The following is a 26,618-nucleotide window of genomic DNA, read 5'->3' as shown; positions in this document are numbered from 1 at the left end:
GATTGACGTTGAAATATACATACGTAAAAACCCTAGCTATCATATTCTTCCTCTTTTTCTGTCCTCCAAACTTATACAGATTAGCATAGTTTTTTTGGCGACTGAGGTCTGATCGCTGTTTGTACATCGAGTTGCTGTGAACCGGTGTGCTGTTGTTGTTTTATCCTGGGAGGGTTATTGCGGTCTCTCAACACAGTAAGTGAGGGCAATAAACTCTTCAAGAACAGCCTCTTCCTCTCGAGGGATTGGTGACTCAGCTGTAATTGAAAGCTTCATTACGCTAAGCTTTCTTTCCCTTTTTAATTTCTTTTACAGTTGCTGATTATATTTTATTTACGACCTTCGTGTTTTGTTTTCTTTATTGGTACTATTGCCTTGTTCTTGTTATTGATTATATAACTGTCTCATTGTGTTAGTATAGTAGTTATATACATTTGTTGATACTTTCCCAACAATATGTATTTTTTTTCTATTACTGATACGTATTGATACGTATCTGATCTTTTTAAAATGTGTTTAAATACACATAATAAATTAATTTTAGAGTAATTTTATTGATAAAATTGTTGGTTTTTTCCGGATATAAAATCTTAACCATTGGAAAATGGAAGGCGAGCTTGTTAATGATGAATAATTAAACAAAAGGAGAAAAAACTATTAACAAGGGAGACACGCTGTGGTACAAATGGCTGGCAAATATTTGACCCAACACCTTATCATATTATCATAGCCGTTACAATAAAAAGCAAAAACCAGCTTTTTAATATGTTATCATGTTCAAGGTCCCACATGGCCGCATAGTGAAATGTCATGATTATTTTAAAGCTAAGAACCATAATCTATGAAATATCAAAAAATGACAAAAGAAAATTCATTTTTTAAAAATTAAGTATAAAAAAGATGTTCTTTTTTATTTGTTTTTTTGACAATTTTATTGATCCGATACGTAATCTTCAACTTGATATCTCAAAAAGATGTTTGTTCATTTTCTGGAAAAAACATCTTTTTACAAAAAAAATAATAATAAAGTTGGGTGAAATACCCGGTCCAAAAATGAATATTTTGATAGATACATAGCATTAAAAGAGTACAAAACGGGCTAGATTGGCATGCTTTGAAGCATTAAAAAAACACTTTTCAAAATTAAATACCTTGGTAATAGACTCCCTAAGAAAACTCAGCTGTCGTATAAAAAAATATCTACTAATAATTTAGAGACATATTTTTACGTGGTAATGTTTTCATATTTTTTTATGATTGTTATAAAATTTAAAATATGATTTTTCAATATATATTTAAGTGTGAATTAGAGAACAATAATTAACATGTACATAAATTCTTATGCGATCCATATTCATTTACTTTCTTATTAGTTTAGATAAGTTTACTAATTATTTATAAGTTTTTATCAATTTAGATAATTTTAATAGCAATTTATAATTTTTATTGTATAAAGCATAAATTTAAAATATAGTACCATAAATTATTTTATGTGCATTTAGGCAACCAAATTATTAAAATCAAAATAATATTTAAAATAATTACATCTTTAGAATTCAAAAAAATAAATTACATCTACGTCACTAATAATATGTTCGATCAAAATAAGCACATTTGAGAGCGGTCCGACGGACTATATCATGTCCTAACTTATACTTTAAGAATTTTGAAATGAAATAGTGATATGACGGTAGTGGATCTTCAAAACTTAAGATATGTATGGATCGGAGTTCCGACATGATCCGTTCCGATCCGAGACCTTTTTTACGGACGTGGATCGACCTAAATAAATCTGATTCAAAATTTGGTTTGATAGGAAAAATCTGATAATAAATGAAGCGGATATGAATTTAGGTCGATCTAATCCGTTAATGATCCGATTCGGTAGAATATATATGTATATATATATATATCACAAAAAATATTTTTAATTATAATAATTTCATGTACTCTTTAGTCTTTACCCATTTTCAGAATTAATATGTATTATCAAACTACTTGCATCATGTTGTCTCGTTTCATCTTGTCCTACTCGATCTCGAAGAATCACCAACATCTTTTTTTTTTCTAAAAAAACTTTGGTTTATATTTGTTTTTAAACTTTTAATATTATGTTAGAGTTTTGTTTTCTAAACTTTAAATATTTTAATTTAGTTATTCGCGTTTAATTTCAAGATATCGCACAATTGTTTAATATTAAAAAAATTAATTTAAATAAAAAAATAGAAAAAGTTAAATGGTTCTGGATATCCGATCCGTGATCCGAATATGGATTGACCTATATAAAAATCTAATCTCGGTCCGATCTGAATCCGACAAAATAAATGGACATGGATATGAATTTAGGCCAATCCAATCCAACCCCGATCCGTTGACAGGCCTAATCTATTTTATCCCTTCGATTTAAATAAGCACTAGTCATTACCTATTTTTTCCACCAATAAAATATTCACTTCCCTCATAATTTATATTTTTTATTCATAACTTTTTATTAGTGGAACTTAAATAAATATTATTATATTTATAAGAAGCAAATATATGGAGTATCGATGCCATTGACCTATCATATAATATTCTTACTAAAAGTATTTTTAAGAAACGTGCTACGAGATTGCTCTAACAAGTCTTAAGAACACCTCAAAAAGCTACTAGACTACTAGAGAGAAGCGAGTGTTTGTTATTCTCCAACAATCGAACTAGGGTGATTTGTAGAAGGGGGTTTAATACAAAATAATTTTTTTTTGATATTATGAACAGAAAACTAAAGCTTGTAAACAAAAAAGAAGAAAACACAACAATTAAAATTTAAACTCGTTTGTTTTTTAACTTATGACCTGAGATATATTTTGAAGAATTAATTTATGTAAATTATAAGAGCAATTTCACAGTGTTTCTCTCAAGATATCCTCTCTAAAACTGAATATTCTAAAATCTATTTATTAAGAGATAAACACTGCTGCTACTTGGTTTATATAACACAAAGTTACAATCGTTATCGGATAAAATATAACATAGTTTTCTAGGTCCAGTAAGATTTCTTCTACATTTTTTCCTGTGAACATTGACAAATGAGTCTTGATTCGTCCTTGATATATTACTTTAAATATCACTCCAATTTATCATGCATGAAAATAGAATATTTCTTCTTCTTCAAAATTCAAGATCACGCGCAAAATTTGTCCTGACTTCCATTTTTTTGCTGAGATTCCAATCAATCACGTGTGTGTCAGAATAAGAATTTGACCACTGTCATGTCACTATCAACTGATATTAAAATTGTCTTGACCGTTGAGAGTGATTATTTAGCCGTTGATGAACTGATGCAGTTAACAGTTGATGTTTTTACTTCACTTAGAAGTTGATAACCCACTGTTAGATATATTTGTGATGTTAACTGGAAATCAGAACTTAATGAAGACAGGAAGTTATCAAAACTTAACTGGAAATTATAACTTACTGAAGACAGGAAGTTATCAGAACTTAAGCCATCAGGACTTACATTAGTACTTAAGTGCGAATACACTTCAGATAAGGAAAGCAACTGATTTACAGGAGAGGATCTGGATTAAACAAGTAAAGATATGCATGAAGAATTGGACAGCTATAGGACTGCAGTTGATAATCTCTGATTGATGTATTCTAGGAAACAGAATCATTATCATATCAATTAGGAAATATCTTGTAACTGTGTAGTATATAAACACAGATTAGGTTTTAAACTATAAGTGTTATCATTCACGAGAATATTATTTATTGTAACCCTAGTAGCTCTTAGTGATATAATACATCACTGAGAGAGTAGATTAAACCTATTGTAACAGAGTTTGACATATTGAATAAACTTATTTTCTGTTACATATTTGTGTTCATAATCGAATTGATTGTAGATACTATATTCAACCCCATTCTATAGTATCATTGAGGCCTGACAAGTGGTATCAGAGCCAATCTGTTAAGCTTACAAACGGTTAAGATCTAAAAAACAATCAATCATGTCTGATCAATCAAAAACACAAGACCATCAAGAACCTGTAAAGGTTCAACCCATTCAAAACACTAGTAGATATGGAACCATCAGGGTTTCTTTACTCAGGATATCTGAGTACCCTGTATGGAGTGTGAAGATGACCATATTTCTGGAAGCTACAGATCCAGAATATTTAGACAGAATTTATGATGGTCCACACAAGCCCACAAAGCTTTCTGTTGCAGTTGGGAATGAGCCACAGAGGATGATTCCCAAAGAAAAGAGAGAATTCACCAATAAAGACATCTTTACACTAGGCAAGGATGCAAAAGTAAGACACTTGCTTCATAGTGCACTTGACAATATCATGTCAAACAGGGTGATTGGATGCAAGACTGCAAAAGAAATCTGGGATGCATTGGAAGTGAAATGTTAAGGAACCAATGTCATCAAAAAGAACAGGAAGACAATACTCACACAGGAGTATGAGCACTTTGACTCAAAATCTGATGAGTCATTAACTGATACATATGACATATTCACAAAGCTGTTGAATGATCTGTCACTAGTGGATAAGGAATATGATCCAGAAGATTCAAATCTGAAATTCCTACCAGCTCTTCCTGAAAAGTGGGATTTGAAAGCTACTACAATAAGAGACAACTATGAACTTGCTGATATGTCTCTTGATGAAATCTATGGGATGCTCAAGACTCATGAACTTGAGATGGAGTAAAGAAAGAAGAGGCATGGAGGGAAGTCTAAGACAGTTGCTTTAAAGGCTGAAGAAAAGCCAATTGTATCTAGGAAGGCAAAAGGAAAGGCTCTCATCATACAGTCTGATTCAGAGTCATCAGATTATGATGATGATAATTCAGAACCTGAAAATTTATCTAAAGTGGACGTTGATGCAGAGATGATGCAACTATGTGCTCTTATGGTGAAGGGTATCACTAAGAATCCTACAAGAAATTCAGAAAGGGTAAGAAGTTTTCCAGGAAAGGTGGAAGTTCTGACAAGAAAGGGTTCAGAAAGACTGAAGGCAAAGAAGGAAAGTCTGACAGAGGAGACAACTCAAATGTCAAATGCTACAATTGTTGTGAAAAATGACACATCTCTCCTGAATGCAAGAAAGGAAAAGGTGATAAAGGCCAGGCACTTATCACAAAGAAGAAAAACTGGGCAGACACTTTAGAATCTGAAGAATAGGTGAACTATGCATTAATGACAAATGCTGATAGCAGTTCTGATGCTGCTGAACTAAAGGTACCTCTATCAACTCTTGATTTTGATACAGAAGATATTACTGAGTTGAGATTATTTCTGAAAAACATTTATATTAGCTATAGAGATCAGACTTTAGAGAATGAAAGATTAAAATATGAAAATCTAAAGTACAAAAACAGAAATAGCTATCTTGAAGAAGAGTTATTCAAGATGAACACTATTCAGACAGAGATAGATAATGATGTGTATGTTAAGAATGAATTGCTTAAACAGAATGATTATCCAAAAACTGAATTAGAAAAGGAAAGAGAAATCATTAGGACTTGGACTAACTCGGGCAAAACAACTCAGAATATTCTAAGTAGTGGAAACTGGAAAGAAGGGTTAGGTTATAAAGATGGTGAAATTGAGAAAGGGACTTTGCCAATTAAGCCAATTGCTATCAAATAGACTAAAAAGCCAAAGGTAAATCCTGTTAAATTTGTTGCAAAAACTGTTGTGTCTGATTCTGAAGAGATGAAAGACTCTAAACCAGAAGTCAAAGAAAAGTCAACTTCTAACAAATTAAAACAGGATAAACCAGCTTTGGTAAACATTGGCTTAATGACAAAGAAGCAGCTTAAGTATAAGCTGAAAGAGATTAAAAATGTGAACAAGGTAAAGGAAGCTACGAAAAATAGGAATGGAAAGGAAGGTGTGAATAAAAGTAATAATTATATGCATGTTCCTAATGCTCCTAGAAAGAAATGCTATAATTATGGAAACTCTAACCATCTTGCTTCTTTTTGCAGGAAAAATAAAGATATAAACTCTTTACCTCCTAGATCAGGAGTTAAGAGTCAGTCTGTTAGGTTTAAACCACAAAATCCTTATTTTCATTGTGGTAGTTTATGGCATTCTATTTATACTTGTAAGAAATATCATAGTTTGTACTATAATTATTATGAAATAAAACCTTCTTTAAAGAAAGTTAGTGTAATTCCCTCTAGTGTAAATTCTGATGCAAAGTCTTATATAAAGTCTGATAAAAAGCATGTTAGCATAAACTCTGAAACTAAATCCGCTGCAAATGCTAACAAACTTACAAGGCCAAAGAATCCAAGCAAGTCTGGATCATTAAAACTAATCAATAGTGGTCTTTGTGATTGCAGGGCAACGAGAAAAATATCCTGGTTATGGACAGTGGATGTTCAGGACATATGACTGGAAATAAAGTCCTGCTATCAGATTTTGTGGAGAAAGCTGGCCCAGGAGTTTCTTATGGAGATGGCAACATGGGAAAGACTCTGGGATATGAAAATATCAATCTTGGGAATGTCGTAATTGAAACAGTAGCTCTTATTTCAGGACTTAAACACAATTTGCTAAGTGTGAGTCAAATCTGTGACAGAGGTTATCATGTGGATATTTTTGAAGAACACTGTGAAGTTGTAAGTAATTCTACAGGCAAAGTGGTTCCGAAAGGTTATAGACATGGTAACATATATGAAGCCAGACTTTCAACAAATTCTGATGGTTCTGCAATCTGTTTCTTAAGCAGATCATCAATTGAAGAAAGTTAGAATTGGCACAAGAGACTCTCCCATTTAAATTTCAACAACATAAATGAGCTAGTAAAGAACGATCTTGTGAGAGGACTGTCAAAATTAATATTTGCTCCTGATGGTCTTTGTGACTCATGTCAAAAGGAAAAACAAAGAAAATCTTCATTTAAGAGCAAAACTGAATCCTCAATTCTTGAGCCTTATCACTTATAACATGTTGATCTATTTGGTCCAGTCAATGTCATGTCTATTGCAAAGAAGAAATATGCTATGGTTATAGTGGATGAGTTCACAAGACACACTTGGGTGTATTTCTTGCACAAGAAGAATGGAACTGCATATACTCTAATTGATCATGTCAGACAGCTGGATAAGTTAGTCAAAGATTTAGTTAAAATAATAAGAAGTAATAATGGCACTTAGTTCAAGAATTCAATCATGGAAGAGTTCTGCAAAGAGTAAGGAATAAAGCAGGAATTTTCTGAACCTGGAACTCCACAACAGAATGGAGTTGTAGAAAGAAAGAACAAGACTCTTATTAAAGTTGCTCGAACTATGCTTGATGAAGCAAAGCTACCAACCTATTTTTGGGCTAAAGCTGTGCAGACTGCTTGTTTTACACAGAATGCTACACTCATAAACAAGTACGGAAAAACACCATATGAGAGGGTGAAGAAAAAGAAGCCAAATCTGAAATACTTTCATGTATTTGGATGCAAGTGTTTTGTACTTAAGACTCATCCTGAACAACTGTCAAAATTTGATCTAAAAGCTGTTGAAGGAATTTTTGTTAGATATTCACTTTCCACAAAAGCCTTCAGAGTCTACAATTTAAGAACAAGGGTTGTCATAAAATCTATCAATGTATCTTTTGATGATAAAAAGATTATTGGACTTGAAGATTTCAATGATCATGATCAGCTGAGATTTGAAAATGAAGATGTAAATTCTGATTCTGTAAATTCCGATGACCTAAATCCTGATCCTGTAAGTTCTGACGGGTTAAATTCTGATGTCATTGAAACTGTGGTAAATGCTCCAAAGGAAAATGTACCTGTTCAGGGGGAGCAAGTTGATGAGACTCTCAAGAAGCATCAGAACCAGTCACTGGCTCTACAAGTTCTGATTCATCAAGTTCTGATGAGCCAAATTCTGACAATTCTGGAAACTCTTATTCTTCAATTCCTGAAGGATCCAACTCAAATTCTGGAATCTCAGAGAGCATAACTTCAGGGGAGCATCAGAAAATGCTGATGGAGATAGCATGGATTATGGGGGAGGATCCAGTTCTAGAGATCAACTTCCATCTGCAAGGAAGTGAACTAAATCACATACACCTGACTTAATAATTGGAGATCCTGAAGCAGGTGTCAGAACTAGAACAACAACAATAAATGAATGTCTCTATCATTCATTTCTATCTCAGACTGAACCAAAGAAAGTGGAAGAAGCTCTTCAAGATGCTGATTGGGTGCAAGCAATGCAGGAAGAGTTAAATGAATTTGAAAGAAATAAAGTCTGGACCCTAGTGCCAAGACCAAAGAACATATCAATTGTTTGTACAAAATGGGTGTTCAGAAATAAAACTGACACTGATGGTATAATTACAAGAAACAAAGCAAGGTTGGTTGCTAAAGGTTACTCTCAACATGAGGGTATTGACTATAATGAAACATTTGCTCCAGTTGCTAGATTGAAAGCCATACGAATCTTTTTGGCTTATGCTGCTCACAAGAAGTTTAAAGTCTTTCAAATGGATGTGAAAAGTGCTTTTCTCAATGGAGAATTGGAAGAAGAGGTATATTGTAATAACCCCAAAATTTTGGACTTTTTGTAACCCTTATGAATAGTGATTTTACTGATTATGCTGAATAAGAAAATTTTTCATGCCACACTATGTAGGGGTTCTTTTATTGATATTCTGAGATCTTATTAGTACTCTATGTGGTATATAAGTGTATGTAAAGATTGTCAGAATTCAAATTCGAACACTTTGATTTTTTTCGAAAATCCACCAGATACAGAAAGAATTGAGTATAAGGTAACATGATAAAAATGATTTAAATTCAAGGATTTTAAGAGGGGATCATAAAAAGGAATATAAAATATTGAGAAGGGTTTAGGGGAACCCAAGTAATAAGATCCCGGGTATGATCCCTCAAACGATAAACGAGAACGAAAGTTAAGCGAACCGTATAACAGATCAGCAATCATTAGCCAAGTAATTAGGAGTTAATCAAAGAGGTTAGTGGATGATGATGTCATCACACCAACAAGAAGAAGACAAGTGTAAGAAGATGACATAAGCATGGTGACTTAAGCATGACAAATGGAGGGATTGGTTGGTTGATTGTGAACCATTCATTTTTTACTGTGGTAAAAAGTTAATTAACAAACAAAACAATATCAACCAAGCCAAGCAAATCATAACACAAAACTTGACTTTTCATTTCCAAGCAAGAAGCTCTCGGCTTCTTCATATTTTTAAAGAAAAGAAAATCAATTTCCAAGATCCAAGCTTTGATAATTTGTGAGGTAATTATCCTAGGTTCCTTATGCATAGATATAGCTATCCTATGAATCTAAGCTTCCATTTCCGTCACAATCTCTTCTAATAATTCATGGAAGAAGAGGGTGAATAGTGTTTTCAAGATCTTGAAAATTTTGATCTTGTGTTTTTGTTTAGATCTAGCTTTTGTAAGGATTTTCAAGGGTGGTTCCAAGCTCCTTAGTTACTTCTACTCACCAAGGAAGGTATAATCTAATACCCTAGCCCTAATTTTGAATATTTAGAGTTTTTATGTTTGGTATGGTTCATGAGAAGCATGATTCTTGTATACTTAGAGTGTGGTTGGATTTGTAATGAGTTTGAAGTTGTAGATCTTGATTATTGGTTAAATGAACTTAAGTATAGCTTTTAGTTCATGTTTGAGGGTAGTATAAATTGGAAATCTTGAGATGTTGGGGCTGTTGTAGTAAAGTATGGATGGATTTTGGTTGTAGTAATTATTGTGGGTTGATTTGTGGATTGATTGGAGTGGTATAAATTTGGTAATCGCGTAAATATAGTCGTCGTAATGCCCGATTTACCTTACCTTATTTTCGCGAACGAACCATTACCCCTCGCCTTATTTTGAAACCTTGGTTAAGGCCCTTAAATGACTAATTGGAGTATTAAGCATTTATGTAAAGTGGATTAGGCAGTTGGTAGGGTACTCGCGAAAGAATCGCCTTAAAATTCTTAATGGTTAATTTATTAAAAATGGTGGAGCTGAGGGTACTCGAGCGACTTAAGTGAATCGTTAAGCGCAAAAGCGAACGTTAGGGTCTAATTGGTTAAAGTATAGATTCTTAAGCGACTTTGGTTTAATTCCAACTTATATGTTGTTTATAGGTTACCAGACTCGTCCCAAGCCTTTTACCACCCCCAGTCGCTCAGGCAAGTTTTCTACCCGTTATACTGTTGTTGTGATGTATATATGTATATGCATTATCTTGTGATAGATGCATGATTGTTACTAGCAAATCTTGCGATATATTGGAGCATGCTGATATGGTTTATATGCATGCCTGTTTCAACGTTACTCTAAACATTCTTTAAAATGTTTTCGAGTCTTCAAAATGATTTTTAAAAGTTAGAGCGGATCCCAAAACTCATTTTTAGATTTAAGATCTTCCTTTCGAAGGGGATTTAAATACTCGCTCAAAACCTGAGGGATTCGGCTCTGTGGTGTATTTTATATTCGCAACGAGGTTGCTGTTTTGAGAAAATATTTTGATTACTTGCCCAACGTTCGGGAAGTAAGTCCATCTATTTGAGTCGACATAAGCAACATGGGCTTAGTGGGCGTCCATGAAAGTGTAAGTAGCTCAGTGGGAGTCCATCAAGGCGTAAGTGGCTGAGTGGCAGTCCAGCAGAGGTCCTAATGCGGCCAGGGTGATGACCAGTGGGGAATTCGTCCATCTACTAGTAGAAAAGGTTACTTATTGGTATCTTTGCCTGATCAGCAAGATATCGGGTTTATGCCAAAATTCTTTTCTTTCCAAATTCATTGGATATTGCAACTCTGTTCATACTTACATGACAGAGGTTTTCAGGAAATGTATGAGAGATATATATGGATATATATATATATATATCGGGACTTAGTGAAGTATCTCATAACTTCATTTCATTCAATAATATCTCAAAGGTCGAATCTATTCAAGCCTTATGTTGTAGTCCCACCTATGTGATGAACTTCGAAAACTTAGTATACTTGAATAGTGATAGTTCAAGTAGATTTCTAAAATGGTATAAGTATAGTGAAGTAATTGGTAACTTCATCTTCCTTTAAGCTTATATCCAGTAAGTAATTACCTTACACTTGATAAAGGTTTCCAGTAAGTTATCCATTTAGATACTTGCATTATTGTTTACACTATATATTATCTTGCGAGCTGTAACGCTCACTCTTGCTTCATTTCTTCATCACACAACAACAGTTAGAAAAGATGGCTAGACTCAAGCAGACACAGCATAAGCGCGTGGGAAGCGTCCCGCGTCTTCCCGTTGATATCGTAGCTGCTATAGCTGCAGAGGTAGATCTATTTGTAGATCAGGCATTCTACTTTTGGGAATCAATTATATATAATTATAACTTGTGGCAGATAATGGCAATCAACTGTAAACTTATCAAGTAATCATGTTGGGTTGTAATAACTTTTAAATTGTGGATTCAAGGACTTGTACTTATTTCAATTTCATCTCTGATACTATAACGTGTTGTGGTGTGTGTTAGTATGGGGTCACAGCATGAGGTTATTTATTTTTAATTAAGTTAAGTGATATTGTGGAAAAAAAGACCGTGACGACCCGGATCCCCGACCCCGGATCTGGGGGTGTTACATATATGTTGAACAACCTTCAGGATTCGTAGATCCAAAATTTCCTAATCATGTTTACAGAATTGATAAAGCACTTTATAGCCTAAAGCAAGCTCCAAGAGCATGGTATGAAATTCTGGCACAATTTATTCTGGAAAGTGGATTCATCAGAGGAACAATTGATAAAACTCTGTTCTATATCAACCATGGCAAGGACTTACTTTTAGTCCAAATTTATGTTGATGATATCATTTTTGGTTCTACAAATTTCAAACTCTGTAAAAAGTTTTCAAAGCTAATGCAGTCAAGATATCAAATGAGTATGATGGGAGAACTTAGCTATTTTCTGGGACTTCAAGTCAAGAAAATTGAAGAAGGTACTTTCATAAATCAATCCAAGTACACCAGAAATTTACTCAAAAAATTTGGAATACAAGATAGTTCAACTGCATCCACTCCCATAGCCACTACCACCAAGTTAGATAAAGATACTGGAGCATCAGTAGATATTACTAACTACATAAGTATGATTGGCTCTTTACTCTATTTAACTGCAAGTAGACCAGATATCATGTACGCTACCTGTCTTTGTGCAAGATTTCAGGCTGATCCAAGAGAACCTCATCTAATAGCTGTGAAAAGAATTTTCAAGTACCTCAAGGGTACAGCTAATCTAGGATTGTGGTATCCTAGGGAATCAGATTTTAAGCTAATAGGTTACTCAGATGCAGATTTTGCAGGATGCAAAATAGACAGGAAAATCACTAGTGGAAGCTGCCAATTTCTTGGAGGCAGATTGGTTTCTTGGTTTAGCAAGAAACAGAAATCAATTTCCACATCAACTACAGAAGCAGAATATATTACTGCAGAAAGCTGTTGTGCATAGATTCTGTGAATGAAGAATCAGTTACTGGACTATGAGTTAGAATTTTCTAAAATACCTATTTACTGTGATAATCAAAGTGCTATTGCTATGACAGGAAATCCAGTTCAACACTCAATGACAAATCACATCAGCATTAGGTACCATTTCATAAAGGAACATGTGATGGAAGGTACAGTGGAATTGCATTTTGTCCCAACAGATCAACAACTAGCAAATATCTTCACAAAACCACTATGTGAAGCTACTTTTACAAGACTGGTAAATGAACTTGGAATGATTTCAGGTTCTTTCTCAAAATCTGTTTAGTTTTTGTTCTCATACATCAGACTTTCTGATAAGCGTTTACAGATTTTCCTATCTCAATATAATCTGTGCTTAAATTGTAACATATAAAACACTACTTATTATCTGATGTGATTCTATAAACTCTGAAAGTGTTTTGAATGTTCTGTGACTATTCAATCCAATGAGGATTATCTTGTTAGATGTTGACTTAGTTGTCTTTAACAAACTATGTATCCCATGTTTGAATTAGTTATTTATGTGGAAATCAATAACACAAGCAAATTTTGATTTTGATCTTAGTCAAATTTACTTCTTGTATCTTATTACTAAGTCACAAACTAGATTATTGCTTCTTATCTGTCATATTCTGATGTCAGTAAATCTTAAGGATGAACTACAAGCTTGATAAGCCCCACTTATCTGAAGAATATAAAAAAATTAAAATCAGGTACTCCTTTGAGATCTAGAGTAATTTATGTGAAAGGGAAGATCCAAGTGCATTGCTGTTATTAAGTTATATGCATTAGAAAAGCAAATTAATTTTTCTTGGTGACTTTTCATTTTCTCTGATTACTGGAGAAATATTCTAATAACAGCATTAATTCTGATGGCAGTTGTAACTCATTTATACTGAGAAGCCCTTGTCAAAAGAATTTCAAAAGATGCATAAAATAAGCACAAACAGTTGAGGTGGATTCTTGCATAACTTTATTCTACAGTAGACTTCACAATTCAAGACAGATTTTAAGCATTTTTCTTAGTTATGCCTTATTTCTAAGATATACTGAAGTTTATCAGACTTTAATCTTTATATGATCATTTGCACATACACACACTATCACTCCATATGAATGATGAAAATTACTGTGGTGATTCAGTTATTTCTGATAAATAGTTAAGTATTATTTGCATAAATTCTGAGAACAAGTTCTGATTATGTTCTGATGATTAAACTCTGAAAAAACTAGTCAGTATTTGTGTGATGAAACACAGAAACAGTCATTCACCTTTTTAAGTACAGAAGCCATGTTCTGATGACCGTTAAATTCTGATAATAGTCAAGTTCTGATGCAAACTCTGATGCTTGCATGTCACATTTTAATTGGTTGATTTATTATTAGTTTTTATTGTAACGGTCATTTTCTTTCTCAGAAAATAATTAAGCGAGATAAAAATAGTGATAATCATTTGGTTAATGGGTTGTGTGTTTATTTTGGTAACCACATGTGCGCAATAATTACTGCACGTTTACCGTGCCCACTAATAATATTTTGACTGTTTACATGCTTCCAGGTGTAAAATATCTGTTCTGCTTCACAAATATAGCCGTTGTCACGTGGAGAGTATAAATATTAGAGTTAAAAATTTTTACAATCGTTTACCTACTTTTACTCTTTTCTAATCTCTCTTATTCTCTCTCACTCTCTATTATTCTCTGAAGTTATTTTCCCACAGGCATTTTATCAAACACTCTATACACACACAACTTTTCACTTAATTTTCACAGAAATGGCACCTAAGGATTTTATCAATGATGGAGCCAAGTTTGTCCCCAACAACTATATGGCTATTCTCAACAAGGACGAGGCTCCTTCAAAACTTCACTTCATTCAAGATTTTCTCGCTCGAAGTGAAATTGGGTATGCTCTGACCCAACCACAGGCTCTCTCAGGCAAGAAAATTCTAGAGTTTTGGAGGTCTGTAGTTTATGATAATGGTGGTGAAAGTGGGTCCTCAAACATCATTTTTACAACAGGGGAAGATGAGCACTTGGTAACCTTGTCAACTATTCGACAAGCATTGCATCAGCCAGAAAACTGTACTTACAATTGACAAGTTGGGGAGTCAGTTCTTCAAAACATGATGGCAAATCTTGGCTATGAGAAGTCTTTGTCCAAGCTGGGACAACTGAAGAGGCCCTACATCAGGAGGGAGTGAAGCTTCTTTTTCGATTGTATTACTAAAGCCTTTGCCAACAAATGCTCCAATTTTGATGTTATTCCAATCATGAGTCAGCAAATCGGGTATGCTCTTCTTAATCAAACTCATTTTGATTATGCTAGTGTTGTGCTAGGGTTTATTGGGGATAGGATGAAAGAGGACCCAAATACTGTTTATTTTGCTAGGTTCTGTCAGCTTATTTACAGTTTTTGTTGTTCTGATAAGCCCCAAGCCTTTAGTGAGTTAATTGATCCCTTTAAACTTTACAAAAGGGCTTTCACAGACTTATTATCTGCTGATAATAAGAAGGATATACTAAGACCCCTCCAAATTTCCCAATATGTCAAACAATTCTTAGTAAATTCTGATCCTCACACATATACAACCATATATCCTAATGTTGCACCTACACAGCCTACTACTTCTCAACCTCCACCAACCCAGCCTTCCAATAGTCAACCAGCACAATCCTCTCAACCACAACCATCAGCACCTACTATCAGAACCTCACCTCTCAAGTCCAAATCTAAACCACACTCTGGTGCATCTAAACAAGTGCCAGTTATGAAATCTGCTACACCATCTAGGCCCAAAACCAAAAGAACTATCTCTGTACCTAAATCTCCACCAAGGAGAAGAAGAAAGTTGATTCTGAGAGATGAATCTGATGAGGATGAACAAGTCCAGGTTCCTGCATCAGAACCTGTGATATTAGAAGCTGAAGAGTCAACTCTTCAGAAGGAGAAAACAGCTGAAGCTTCTGACATTCAGAAAAGAAACAGGTCTTCAAATTCTAATACAGATCATGTCACCCCTCCATCTAGAAAATCAAAATCAAGGAAGACTAGAGCAGGTATGCATATTGTACAAACTCAATCTGAGGATACTAAAGATGCCGATGAAGGGGATCAGGAATCTTTGAACTCATCAGAACCTCTTGTGATTGAAGCCTTGCCAGCACTTGAAGAAGTTCTGATTCAGGAATCTGAAATTCCTGATGTCCACAGATCAGAACCTGTACAGGAATCTGTAATTTCTCCACCTCACTCTCCAATCAAAGCTACAGATAATGTTGAAGAACAAGAGACAAGTCCTGAAATAGATATTCATAATTTGAATATACCTACTGTTCTATATCTAGAAGCTCCAACTACAGAACAGCCAACTCATGTTTCTTCTCCAATTTTACAGGCTGAGATACCAATAATACCAATTCTTGATCTTGAAACTGAAGATCAGAATTTAGACAAAGCTGATACAGAGTCTCCTACAGCCACACACACCTTGGTGTTATCTGAAGATGAGGAGATTCTAACAAGTTTTGGAGAGTCAGCTCCAGTAAATAATCCAGTGCCTATAGGAAAAGAGCCATTATTCCAGTTTGAGGAAGAAAATGCTCCTGTTCCTTGGGAGGACACTCACAGAGGAGTTGAATGGACAAAGAAGTGGAATGAACCTGACTTTATTCCCAGCCCAACTATTCTGACAGATCATGTTGCAAAAGCTGATGAGTTGCTGATAAATTCTGACTTCAAAATACAACTTAAAGTCACTGCTATTAGTACTAAAACTCTTCAAGGTCTACACTCCAAGACTCATGCAAAGGTTGATACACTTCAGGAAACAGCTGATAAGCTAGACATGGTGCTCAAACTAGACAAGAAGAGGTTTATCAGACCACTTCAAGAAAAAGTGGATGCTATTGAGCTTGTTCAAGACAAGCAGCATGCCCAACTGGATGAGGTCTTACAAAATCAAGCTGCTCAAAAGACTCAGTTAAATTGAGATCCAATCTTCAGTGGAAATCCTTCTTTCACTACTCCTGACAGATGATGCCAAAAAGGGGGAGAAGGTAGTTAAGCCCAAATGCTCAATTAGCAAGGCACTGAAGAAAAAGGATGATTCTGAAGATGACCAGGGAAACCCTAGCAAGGGAAAAGGTCAAAGTCAAGGAAAGCAAGTTAGCAAAATTCTTATTAGAAAGTACCTGATAGTAAGATTTCTGATAAATCTACTATTCAGAGGAGTAATAAGGAAGGAAAGAAGATTTCGGCTACAGATCAAACTTTGTTGCTCACAAGTTCTGAAATTGAAGATCAAGTTCTGACGGCAAGTTTTGATAATCAAATTCTGATGACAACGTCTGATGTTCTCATTCAAGGTGGAAGTCAATACTCGAAGAAATTCATGCAAATCTTAAAGTTCAAGGGAAAAAAGGCAACCTTCTTTTACAAGGATCCTAAGATTCAAGCCTTAGATGAGGAACTTGCAAAGAGACTATTCCTTAAGGATAATCCAGGAGTGGATTTAGAGGAACCTAGAGATAAAGAAGCAAGATTTAATGCTGAAAAGTCAAAACTACAGCCTAAAGCTTCTAATGCAAAGAAGCCTCCCAAACTTAAGGAGAAAGGTATAGTAATAAGAGAAATATCTGCCACAAAGATTCATAGATCAATGACTAGATCTCAAACTACTATTGATCCCAAAGACAAGGGAAAAGGAAAAGTTGGGGAGACAGTCAAGAAACAGAAGATGAAGATTCCTCAAATTCTGATGGATCATATGTGCAAGATGGTTCAAGTCTTTGATGATACTGCTGCTGAAGATGAAACAGTTAAAACTCTGAAGAGAAAGAGGATAACAGAAGAATCTAAGACAACCTCTGACATAGCTCAATTTGTTCAGAGTGAAGATATTTCAGAATAGCAAGCTACAGATGAAACTGCAAATCCTGACCAATTCATCAAGACATCAACCTCTGACACTTCTCAAGTTGACATAAACAGCTTAACACTTGATCAGAAAAAGAAGCTGCTATGGAACAAAGCTACTCCAGTGGAACCTAAGACCAATCTAATGCCGAATCAACTTGTATCTTTTGGGTTTAGACCTAAACAAGCTAAAGACAAGTCTGGATTAGGTTCTGACAAAGAAAAGAGACAAACATGAGTAGAAGTTACTCTCAGAGATCCTTTCATTTTGACAGACAAGCCATATGAAGAAATCAAACAAAAGCACCTTGACAAAGTGTTGTCTGCTCAAATTGTCATGGATACTCATGATGAATCATAAGTTAAAGAAAAATTGATCCTGTTTCTCAATGATGGCAGAACTTATAGACTAGCAGATTATGATGTGCTAAAGAAGTCTGTCAAAGAGCTTCAACATATTCACTACCTTCTGGAAGTAAAATCTGATGTTACAAGAAGATGGTCAGATTACATTTTGAAGGCTATAAGAGATCTTCTCAGAATTTCTGGTACAAAAGCTTCTGAATACATTCCAAAAATTACTGAAGATGATGGAAGGGAAGTTTCTATGAAGAAGAAGTCTGCCAAGATTGAAGTAATTCTGAAGGGAAAGTGTCTATGCTACAATAAAGACTCTTCACATCCCAGAGTTATCAGACTTGGAGATGGGCTTGAAAGAACATCAATTCCTGCACTCAGAGCAGCCATTTATCAGATTGGTGATAATGAAGATGAAGAACTGATGCAAGTCAAAGCACAGTTAGTTGAAGTTCTGAGAAATGCTAAGGACAAGCTGGTAACAGACTTTACAAGGAATCACTATGGATTCAGATTGATCCAGTGATATTGGTAAAGCTACATGTATTGTAAGTTGTATTTATCTGTTTAAAATAATATTTCATTGCATTTGTACTTAAATGTTTTTGACATCATCAAATCTATTAACTTGTATATTTTTCATAATTTACAAGTTGATGGAGATTGTTAGATATATTTGTGATGTCATGTCTAATCTGATTTATTTAGTTTCAGAACTTAGTATCAGAACTTAATTAGAAATCAGAACTTACTGAAGATAGGAAGTTATCAGAACTTAACTGTGAAGACAAGAAGTTATGAGGACTTACATCAGTACTTAAGTGCGGATACACTTCAGATTAGGAAATCAGTTGATTTATAGGAGGGGATCTAGATTAAACAAGTAAAGATATGCATGAAGATTTGGACAGCTATGGGACTGCAGTAGATAATCTCTGATTGATGTATTCTATGAAATAGAATCATTATCATATCAATTAGGAGATATCTTATAACTGTGTAGTATATAAACATAGATTAGGGTTTACACTATAAGTGTTATCATTCACGAGAATATTATTTATTGTAACCCTAGCAGCTCTTAGTGATATCATACATCACTGAGAGAGTAGATTAAACCTACTGTAACAGAGTTTGATATATTAAATAAACTTATTTTCTGTTACATACTTGTGTTCATAATCGAATTGATTGTAGATACTATATTCAACCTTCTTCTATAGTATCATTGAGGCCTGACACCCACTTAACATAAACAGAATTACATGCCATCACATATTTACAATCAGTCATCTTATCGTATTCTAGATTTTACATTGAATAAAGATGACTTCTGAATGAATAACAACATCACTAGCTAATATAGAAATCTTATAAAAAAAACATTACAAAAACTTCATCAGTTGATGGGCTACCCTTTCAACGATTATCCCTTAAAATGGCTAGTCGTTTACAAAATTACTTAGAGGTGGTTTGGTTGACAATAAAACACCCAGGAACTTGAAATACCCAGAAAATGCCATTTGATAGAGTTGTTTGGTTAATAAAAATAAGGGAAGTTAAACTTCCTTGAAAGATTGAATACCCATCAAATATGGGAAGTTGCTCACACCCCCCCCCCCCCCCCGATAACTTACATTTCCCATGGTGAGTAAGTACCCATATATCAAACAAACAAACAACATGTCCTACTTTCTAGTTATTGTAATTTTATTAGGGAATATAACTTTCATGATAAATAGCTTTCTATTACAAATCAAACAAGCACTTAATTAACATTATTATATTTGTTTTGCTTATCATCAATAAATATGCCTGAGTTCTAATAATGTGCTTTTATTGTTTGTTTGAAACGTAAACTCAAAATAAGTAAATTAAAATATTTATCTTGAAAGTATAAAAAAAATCTAATATGTACCTGTAACATATATTATTAACTTACCACACAAATTTTAATTGGCATATTTTCATTAATAATAGTTATCTTTCGTACATGTACAAAAATTCTAATAAATTAAAAATTCACCAACACAAAAAAGTGGTTATTAAAGCGACACACATAAAAAGACTTGTGATAAAAATGACGGATGATCCAAGGCAGTTATTGTTGCGGAATATCAATGACACATATAAGAAATACTCATAAGAAAAAATGACCAATGGTTCTTGGCAATAAGGAAAATACTGATCTAAGGTAATTAAAAAAAATGCTAAAAACATAAAATTGGGTACAAAAGTTTTCCCAAAATAACATGTGATAAATTTTTATTGTAAAAGACCCTCTATATTAACGTAAATAACGCCAATAAAAGTATCCCACCTCATTTATGACGCCGTTTTGTAATTTTTTTGTCACGTATGCAGACTATATCATTACTCAGACAATTAATTGTAGGAGTATTGAACATACCGTGTTATGAAAGTGACATGCCATGTATTCAAACCAAAATCTGTAAGGCATTGTGAAAGTGAAGGGCCTTATATTCACACCAAAAACTCCAAGACATTATTTTACATGTTGGGCTTACTAAGTAGACCTAACTCTACATTAATATGATATTGTCCATTCTGGGTCGAGTCCGCGCGGATTTGATTTAGGCACATCCCAAAATGACTCATATTAATGGAGTTATATGACTGTTTATATACTAACAATCTGTCCATCGCACAAACGATGTGGGGCAGCTTCCAACAATCTCCCCATTCACATATCGGACTCGATACTTGCCGAATTTGCCTCCTGATCGTGTGATCTAACTCCTCTGGACCCACACGAGAATTTAATCTGGCTATTTGTCTCCCCAAGGCCCATACTGGAAGCCCCATTTGCCTCCTCCTTAAGGCCATCATGGAGTAGCGCATCTGCCGTATCCTAGGTTCATTCAGGGTGCCCGTTTGAGATTGTTATGGATTGACATAACTATATCTCTGATATCACTTGTTGAGTATACAACAACGAAAGTAAAATTCAAAACGAATAAAAAAGAACAAAAAAATAAACGACAACACAACTGAGTGAACTCAATACAAAATTAGTGCTTAAAGCCCGTCTGCCTCCCCATTAAGCCCATTCTGGAGTAACCCATATGTTGCTTCCTAAATCCATTCAGGGAGGTCGTTTGAGATTGTTATGGATATATCTAATCGCAGCTCTGATATCACTTGTTGTGCTTGCCTAACTCCACATTAGTATGATATTGTGTGCAGTACGTTGAGTCCGCATGAATTTAATTTTGGACACATCCCAAAATAACTCAGATTAATGGAGTTATCTGAATTCTTATATACTAGAAATCTGCCCCTTCCAACAATTATATAGGACAACTCTCAACACTACCGATTGCCCACACGTATAAATGTCGTATTTGAAAGTTAGTTTTTTTTTTGCAATAAATTAGCCTTTTTAAACAAACTAAAGGTTTGAGCAAATGAAATCTTAAATATTAGTATTTAGTAGTTAATTTTTTGAAATAATTTTTTGATCCCGACAAGTCTAATTTTGAAAAGGCTACTTGAAGAAATTTTTTCAACTTATGTATACAAAAAATTAATTGAAATATCTATTTATCAAACAGTTTTCTTCAAAACAACTAAATCTAATCAGTCAGCCAAATCATCTTACTCAATCAGTCGGTCAAAATATCTAAATTTTAACCGCTAAAACTAACCGCTAATTGTCAAACACGACCAATAATAATTTTCATCAGAGATATCAAAGTAATAACATAATATATTTATTTAATAATAAAAGGACGCACAAGTCCTGTCAAAAAAGAAGGATGCACAAGTCAAAAGAAGAATCATACATAAACTTTTGATAAAAAGAAAATAAAAAGGTATGCAGTGCATTTCTGAGATACAGGGATTTCCTGAATTGTGTAAGCAAAACGTGTAAACAGATCGTGTGTTATAAATTTAGCAGCACCTGAAAAATTAGTGGGGGGGGGGGGCTATATATCTTGAATATCACTGCTGCACTCTCTCAAGACAAACCGATATCAACTGTTTTCTTTTTGACGTCTAGCGTGTCCTTTCTCCTACAGCGATTACATTTTTTATATATCAATACATTCTTGTAGCGGGAACTTTTTTCAACTTTACTTTCTCAAGATTTCCAGTTTACTGAATTGGGATTCTGCTGTTTGTTGTGTAAATTTCGATTTTTGGGTTCTTTTGTTTCCTTCTGAATTCGTGATCTTTTGATAGAGACACCAGTTTGTATCTACCCTGTCTGTTGCCAGGTAAATTCCTCTCTCTCTCTCCCTCCCTCTCTCTCTCCCTCTCTCTCTCTCTCTCTTTCACACACACACACACCCACGTTACAAGAACTTGCCTTGATTAAGTTGATATGGCTTTTTTTTTATTAATAAATCTCTTATTTGAGTTCTTGAATTTATGATTGTAATTCTTGTGTAATTGTTTTATTGAACTTTTGTTTAAAGTTATCAAGAATTAACATTTTTGGTGAAACTTTTGTTTAAAGTTATCAAGAATTAACATTTTTGGTGATATGTGCGGTGACAGAGAGTGGCATGCCTTTAAGGATGTCAGAAACAAGCATATTAGCCCTTAAAGAAGCACTTGCTTCTCAACAACTGCTTCTTCAGAAGCTTTACAATGAATTAGATAAGGAAAGAGAAGCTTCTTCTACTGCAACAAGTGAAGCATTGTCAATGATCTTGCGTCTTCAAGGAGAAAAGGCTGCGGTCAAAATGGAAGCCGAGCATTATAAGAGATTGGCAGAGGAAAAGATGTGTTATGCTGAGGAATCGATACAGATTTTCGAAGATATTATTTATCAGAAAGAATTGGAAATTGCTTCTTTAGATTATCAAGTGCAGGCTTTTAAGTATAAGCTACTGAGTCTTGGATGTAATGATCCTGGAGTTGGGGAGCTGAAATTTCCTGAATATTTGTTTCTAAGGAATGAGACCTTAATTGGGGAGACTAGTGCTAGAAACATTTCGAGGAGGAATTCTGCCCCTCCTGTTCCTTTTAAGTTTTCGTATTTTAAGAGCAAGGGTGGTGGTGAAATGGAGAGGTCTAAAAGTCCGGAGACTGACATGAGTACACTAGGTGTGGTGGAGGAGCACACAACTGAAGAATTTAGTGATCAGAATTTGGGTTGTGAAAAGCAGTATGGTGTTCCTGCAATTGAAAACAAAAATTCTTATTGGGAACAGATCAGAATATTGGATGAGCAAGTGAAAGAGATAGCAGGAGAAGAGTACAGAAAGTTGGGGAATGGATCAAGGTCTCCGTCACAGATCTCTCTAGGAAGCAGTATTAGCATGTTATGTGATAACATGAAAGAAACTGTAACAAATGAGGCAGATGAATTGAGGCAGCCTAGTAATTCACTTGTATACGGAGGCAGTGCAAATTCCAGTTCTGTGTCTGTTCATGATGTTTTTGAAGTTCCACAAACATCTGAGAGCATCAGAGGTGGTGAATGCAATGCTAAAGATCAAGGGAAAAGGATTTCGCAAGTTAGTGAGGAATGTGGAGTTCCAGAACTCTTGTCAAATGAGGCCATGAAACTCTGCATGAAACATCAAGCTGACTCTTTGGGTGAGATGCTTCTAGCTAAAAACTGCAAGCCTACTAATGTGTGTCAGCCATCTGATGGGGTCTCTGTTGATTGCCATTTGGCAATAGTTCACCCTACTATAAGCTTTCCTGAAATGCAAAACGAAGTTCATGTGCCGTCAGAGATAGTTGAGATGAGCCCAACCTTAAGACAAGAACCTCACAGTAGTAGACGGGAAGATGAAATGTTGTTGCTGAACTCAATTCAAGAGCAACTAAACTCAATTCAGTACGAGATAAGAAGTTTGAAACAAAAGAAGCCTGCTCCCCAGGATGATTTGTCTATGGCTTCTCTAAAAGAGGTATTATACTTTTGCTTGTTCAAATTCTTGCTTCTGTGTCTTTATAATTATATATAGAAATTCCTGAAAAACTGCAAGTAGATGTTTTTTTTTTATTTCTTGTGGATAATGGATTTACATTGATGGACAGGCGATGCTGCATTTTTGGCTATGATCAACTGTTATGCCAGGTCCAAATCAGACGCCAACAACAGTTAGGGGCTCAGATAGACTGAAGGTTGTATTTTGCTGGTAAAGTTTTAAGTGTCCAAGTACACAAGGAATGTGAAAGGAGATAATGTTTGTTTTATGAGTGTTTGTTCTAAATTTACCATGTACAGAAATGGCAAGCTTGTGGTAGATTGACATAGTAGTGTAGTCGAAATTGTCATCAAACTATGAACTAAGGTTTTCTTTTGTTACTCTGTTGTGGGGGGATTTTTACAGTGAAGACTGATGAAATGTATGGTTTAATTGATTTAGTAAGTATACCTTGGTTTACTATCAGAGCATGTTTTCTCGTCCACTTTTTTTCTGCAGTTAGTTGTGTAGAGGTTATGTTATAGGATTGGAACTTGCATAAATGAATAGAAATTGTTTTTTTTTTTGCTAAATATAGGAATTGTTTATTCAGCTGACATATAGTTTACAAAAGTTTCTTACGTATTATATAGTATATACCTTGTGGAGGCTATAGTGGTAATGATCCATAATGTTAATGAAGTCACTGAGACACCGATTTCAATCTTCTAATTTGTTTCTACAAGTAATGTAATTTGTCATTGAAATAAACTGTCTTCTATGTTTATATTTACTCCCTTTTTTCAAGTTTCAGGGGCAAGTAATTCCATGAAAAATTTCAAAAGTTCCCCCATCACTGAGCATGAGTGTAGTAGATTTATGCAATATATTAACAGGTACAAGGTTTTTCCAACACGATCATTGCTCCTCCTTTCCCCGCGAGTAGGACATTAACACAAACTCACAACATAAACATAAAAACATAAGAGCAGAACATATAAAGAACTCAGATTGCGCAACAAGATGAAATATGCACATACAACTTCTGGGAAAAAAAAAAGAAAAAGAAATCAAGAGAAACAAATTACTGAAAAAAATGTGGATGAATACTGGATGCTCATGATAAGTAGCTTCATTGGAAGCTGGGGCGGGAACTGGGAAATCAATGTCCAATGTATCATCAAGAAGTTGAAGTGGCTTCCATTTTTCCTTATTTCATTTTTTGTCAGAATTATTCCATATTTCTAAAGCCAATTTTTTTGATAATAATATGTCTTACTAGTTTGTCTTGTGATTCTTAATTAATGTTGCCATAGAATGTCAATGTGTATAGAAGTGATGGTAGCTGTAGTTTGTTTTGTGATTCTGAATGAACTACAGTCAGTTTTGGGGACTGCTTTAATTAAAGATGCACAGTTCTTAAAAATATATGATAAGTGGCATTATATACCACTTAGAGCGTCTTAAAATGGCTTAAATTGGTGTCTTGAAATCAAGTATTTTGTGTATTTGATGCGTTTTTCTAGTGTTTATGCATTTCAGGGTTTTAGTTGCATTTCGGGGGAGAAATCATCAAGAATAAGCCTTGGCATGTGTTCACCATTGCGAGAGGAAAGAAACGGGCAGATTACGGCGAAGAAACGGAGCGAAATCAGAATTTTTCCAGAAGAGGTCTGAGCGCCCGCTCAGCTATGCTGAGCGGCCGCGCAAGGGTCGGGAAAAAAGACAAATTATTTTAGGACTTCTACTTCTGTTTGGTTTCCACTTCTATGTAATCTGAGTTTTATGGGACTATTATATAAGTAGATTTGAGACGTTTTCACAGGAGTGGATTGAAAAAGATTGTGTTTTTACGCAAAGAGCGAAGGAGATAAGGAAGAATACCGATTTAGCACACCGCAACGAAGAGGAAGCATATATTCTTGTGATTCTTGTTTCGTTGTAACGTTGGATGCTAGTTTTCTTGCTTTGAACTTATTTACTCTTGTGACATACTCTGTTTTAATATAATTAGTTTAGTTATTATTTTCTTGTGTTTGTTTATCATGATTTCATATGGACCCATGATGTCGATAAGTGCTATTATGGGCTAATCGTGATCATGGGGTTGCAACGGATTTATTATGGAATTCTTTAGTTAATTGTTTAATACTTTAGTGTGTGATGATTGCATGATATCTAGTATTGGTTGTGCGTATTCGTCTTATGTGCGTCGCGAACATATAAGATAGGGTGTTAATCTCTTGTGAAGCGACGGTGGATCTTGAGATTTAGAACTTGCCATGCTAGCATAGGTTCATGTACGTTGTGCATGATTAGTGGGTAACTCTAACAGTTTTATTTGCCCTATGTAATCAAAAAGAATAACTTGTGCTTAAATCGTTGTGTTGTCAATTTCTGTAGACATATGGGAACTCAACATAATTGATGACTATTTAACTTCTATCTTAATTGTGGATGCTTGGTAGAATGGTATTAGTACAATGAAAGTTGGCTTTTATCAGTTTCGTGTTATTCGATTAATATCATCACTGTCACATGCTAAAGGTAATAACAATGGCTATAGAAGGAAGTAATAATGAAGTTGTGATCTCATGAGTGTTTTATTATTGATAAATTGAAGTGTTAGTTAAGTGATTAATTAAGTAGTTAATTATAGTTAATATTTAATCAACAATTTTAAGTGTTATTATCTTAACATTGAGAAGTAATCATACATTGGTGAGTGAGTTTAATTAGACAATAATTTAGTCTGAGTCTCTGAGGGAACGAACTAGAAAGTATTCTATATTACTTGCGAACGCGTATACTTGCGTGAATATTAGTGCGTGTTTTCGCCCTAACAAGTTTTTGGCGCCGCTGCCGGGGACTCGGCGTATTTGTTTAGTTTATGTACTTACCATCATTGGTCATTAGGACTCAGTGATTAGGACGTAGTAGTTA

The 26,618-nt window shown here is 34.5% G+C and overlaps 1 protein-coding gene across 1 annotated transcript; it reads left to right on the top strand.

Moving 5' to 3' along the window:
• Positions 1-21,645: 21,645 nt before the first annotated feature.
• On the top strand, positions 21,646-24,166 carry LOC141712469 (uncharacterized). The gene is made up of 3 exons (XM_074515438.1): positions 21,646-22,025; positions 22,309-23,675; positions 23,806-24,166. The coding sequence occupies exons 2-3, from the start codon at positions 22,317-22,319 to the stop codon at positions 23,827-23,829; spliced, it is 1,383 nt and encodes a 460-aa protein (XP_074371539.1). The 5' UTR covers positions 21,646-22,025; positions 22,309-22,316; the 3' UTR covers positions 23,830-24,166.
• Positions 24,167-26,618: the final 2,452 nt, after the last annotated feature.

Source organism: Apium graveolens, chromosome 3 (genome assembly GCF_009905375.1).
Source record: "Apium graveolens cultivar Ventura chromosome 3, ASM990537v1, whole genome shotgun sequence".
Classification (NCBI taxonomy): Eukaryota; Viridiplantae; Streptophyta; class Magnoliopsida; order Apiales; family Apiaceae; genus Apium; species Apium graveolens.
This window is presented reverse-complemented; position numbering and strand designations above follow the sequence as displayed.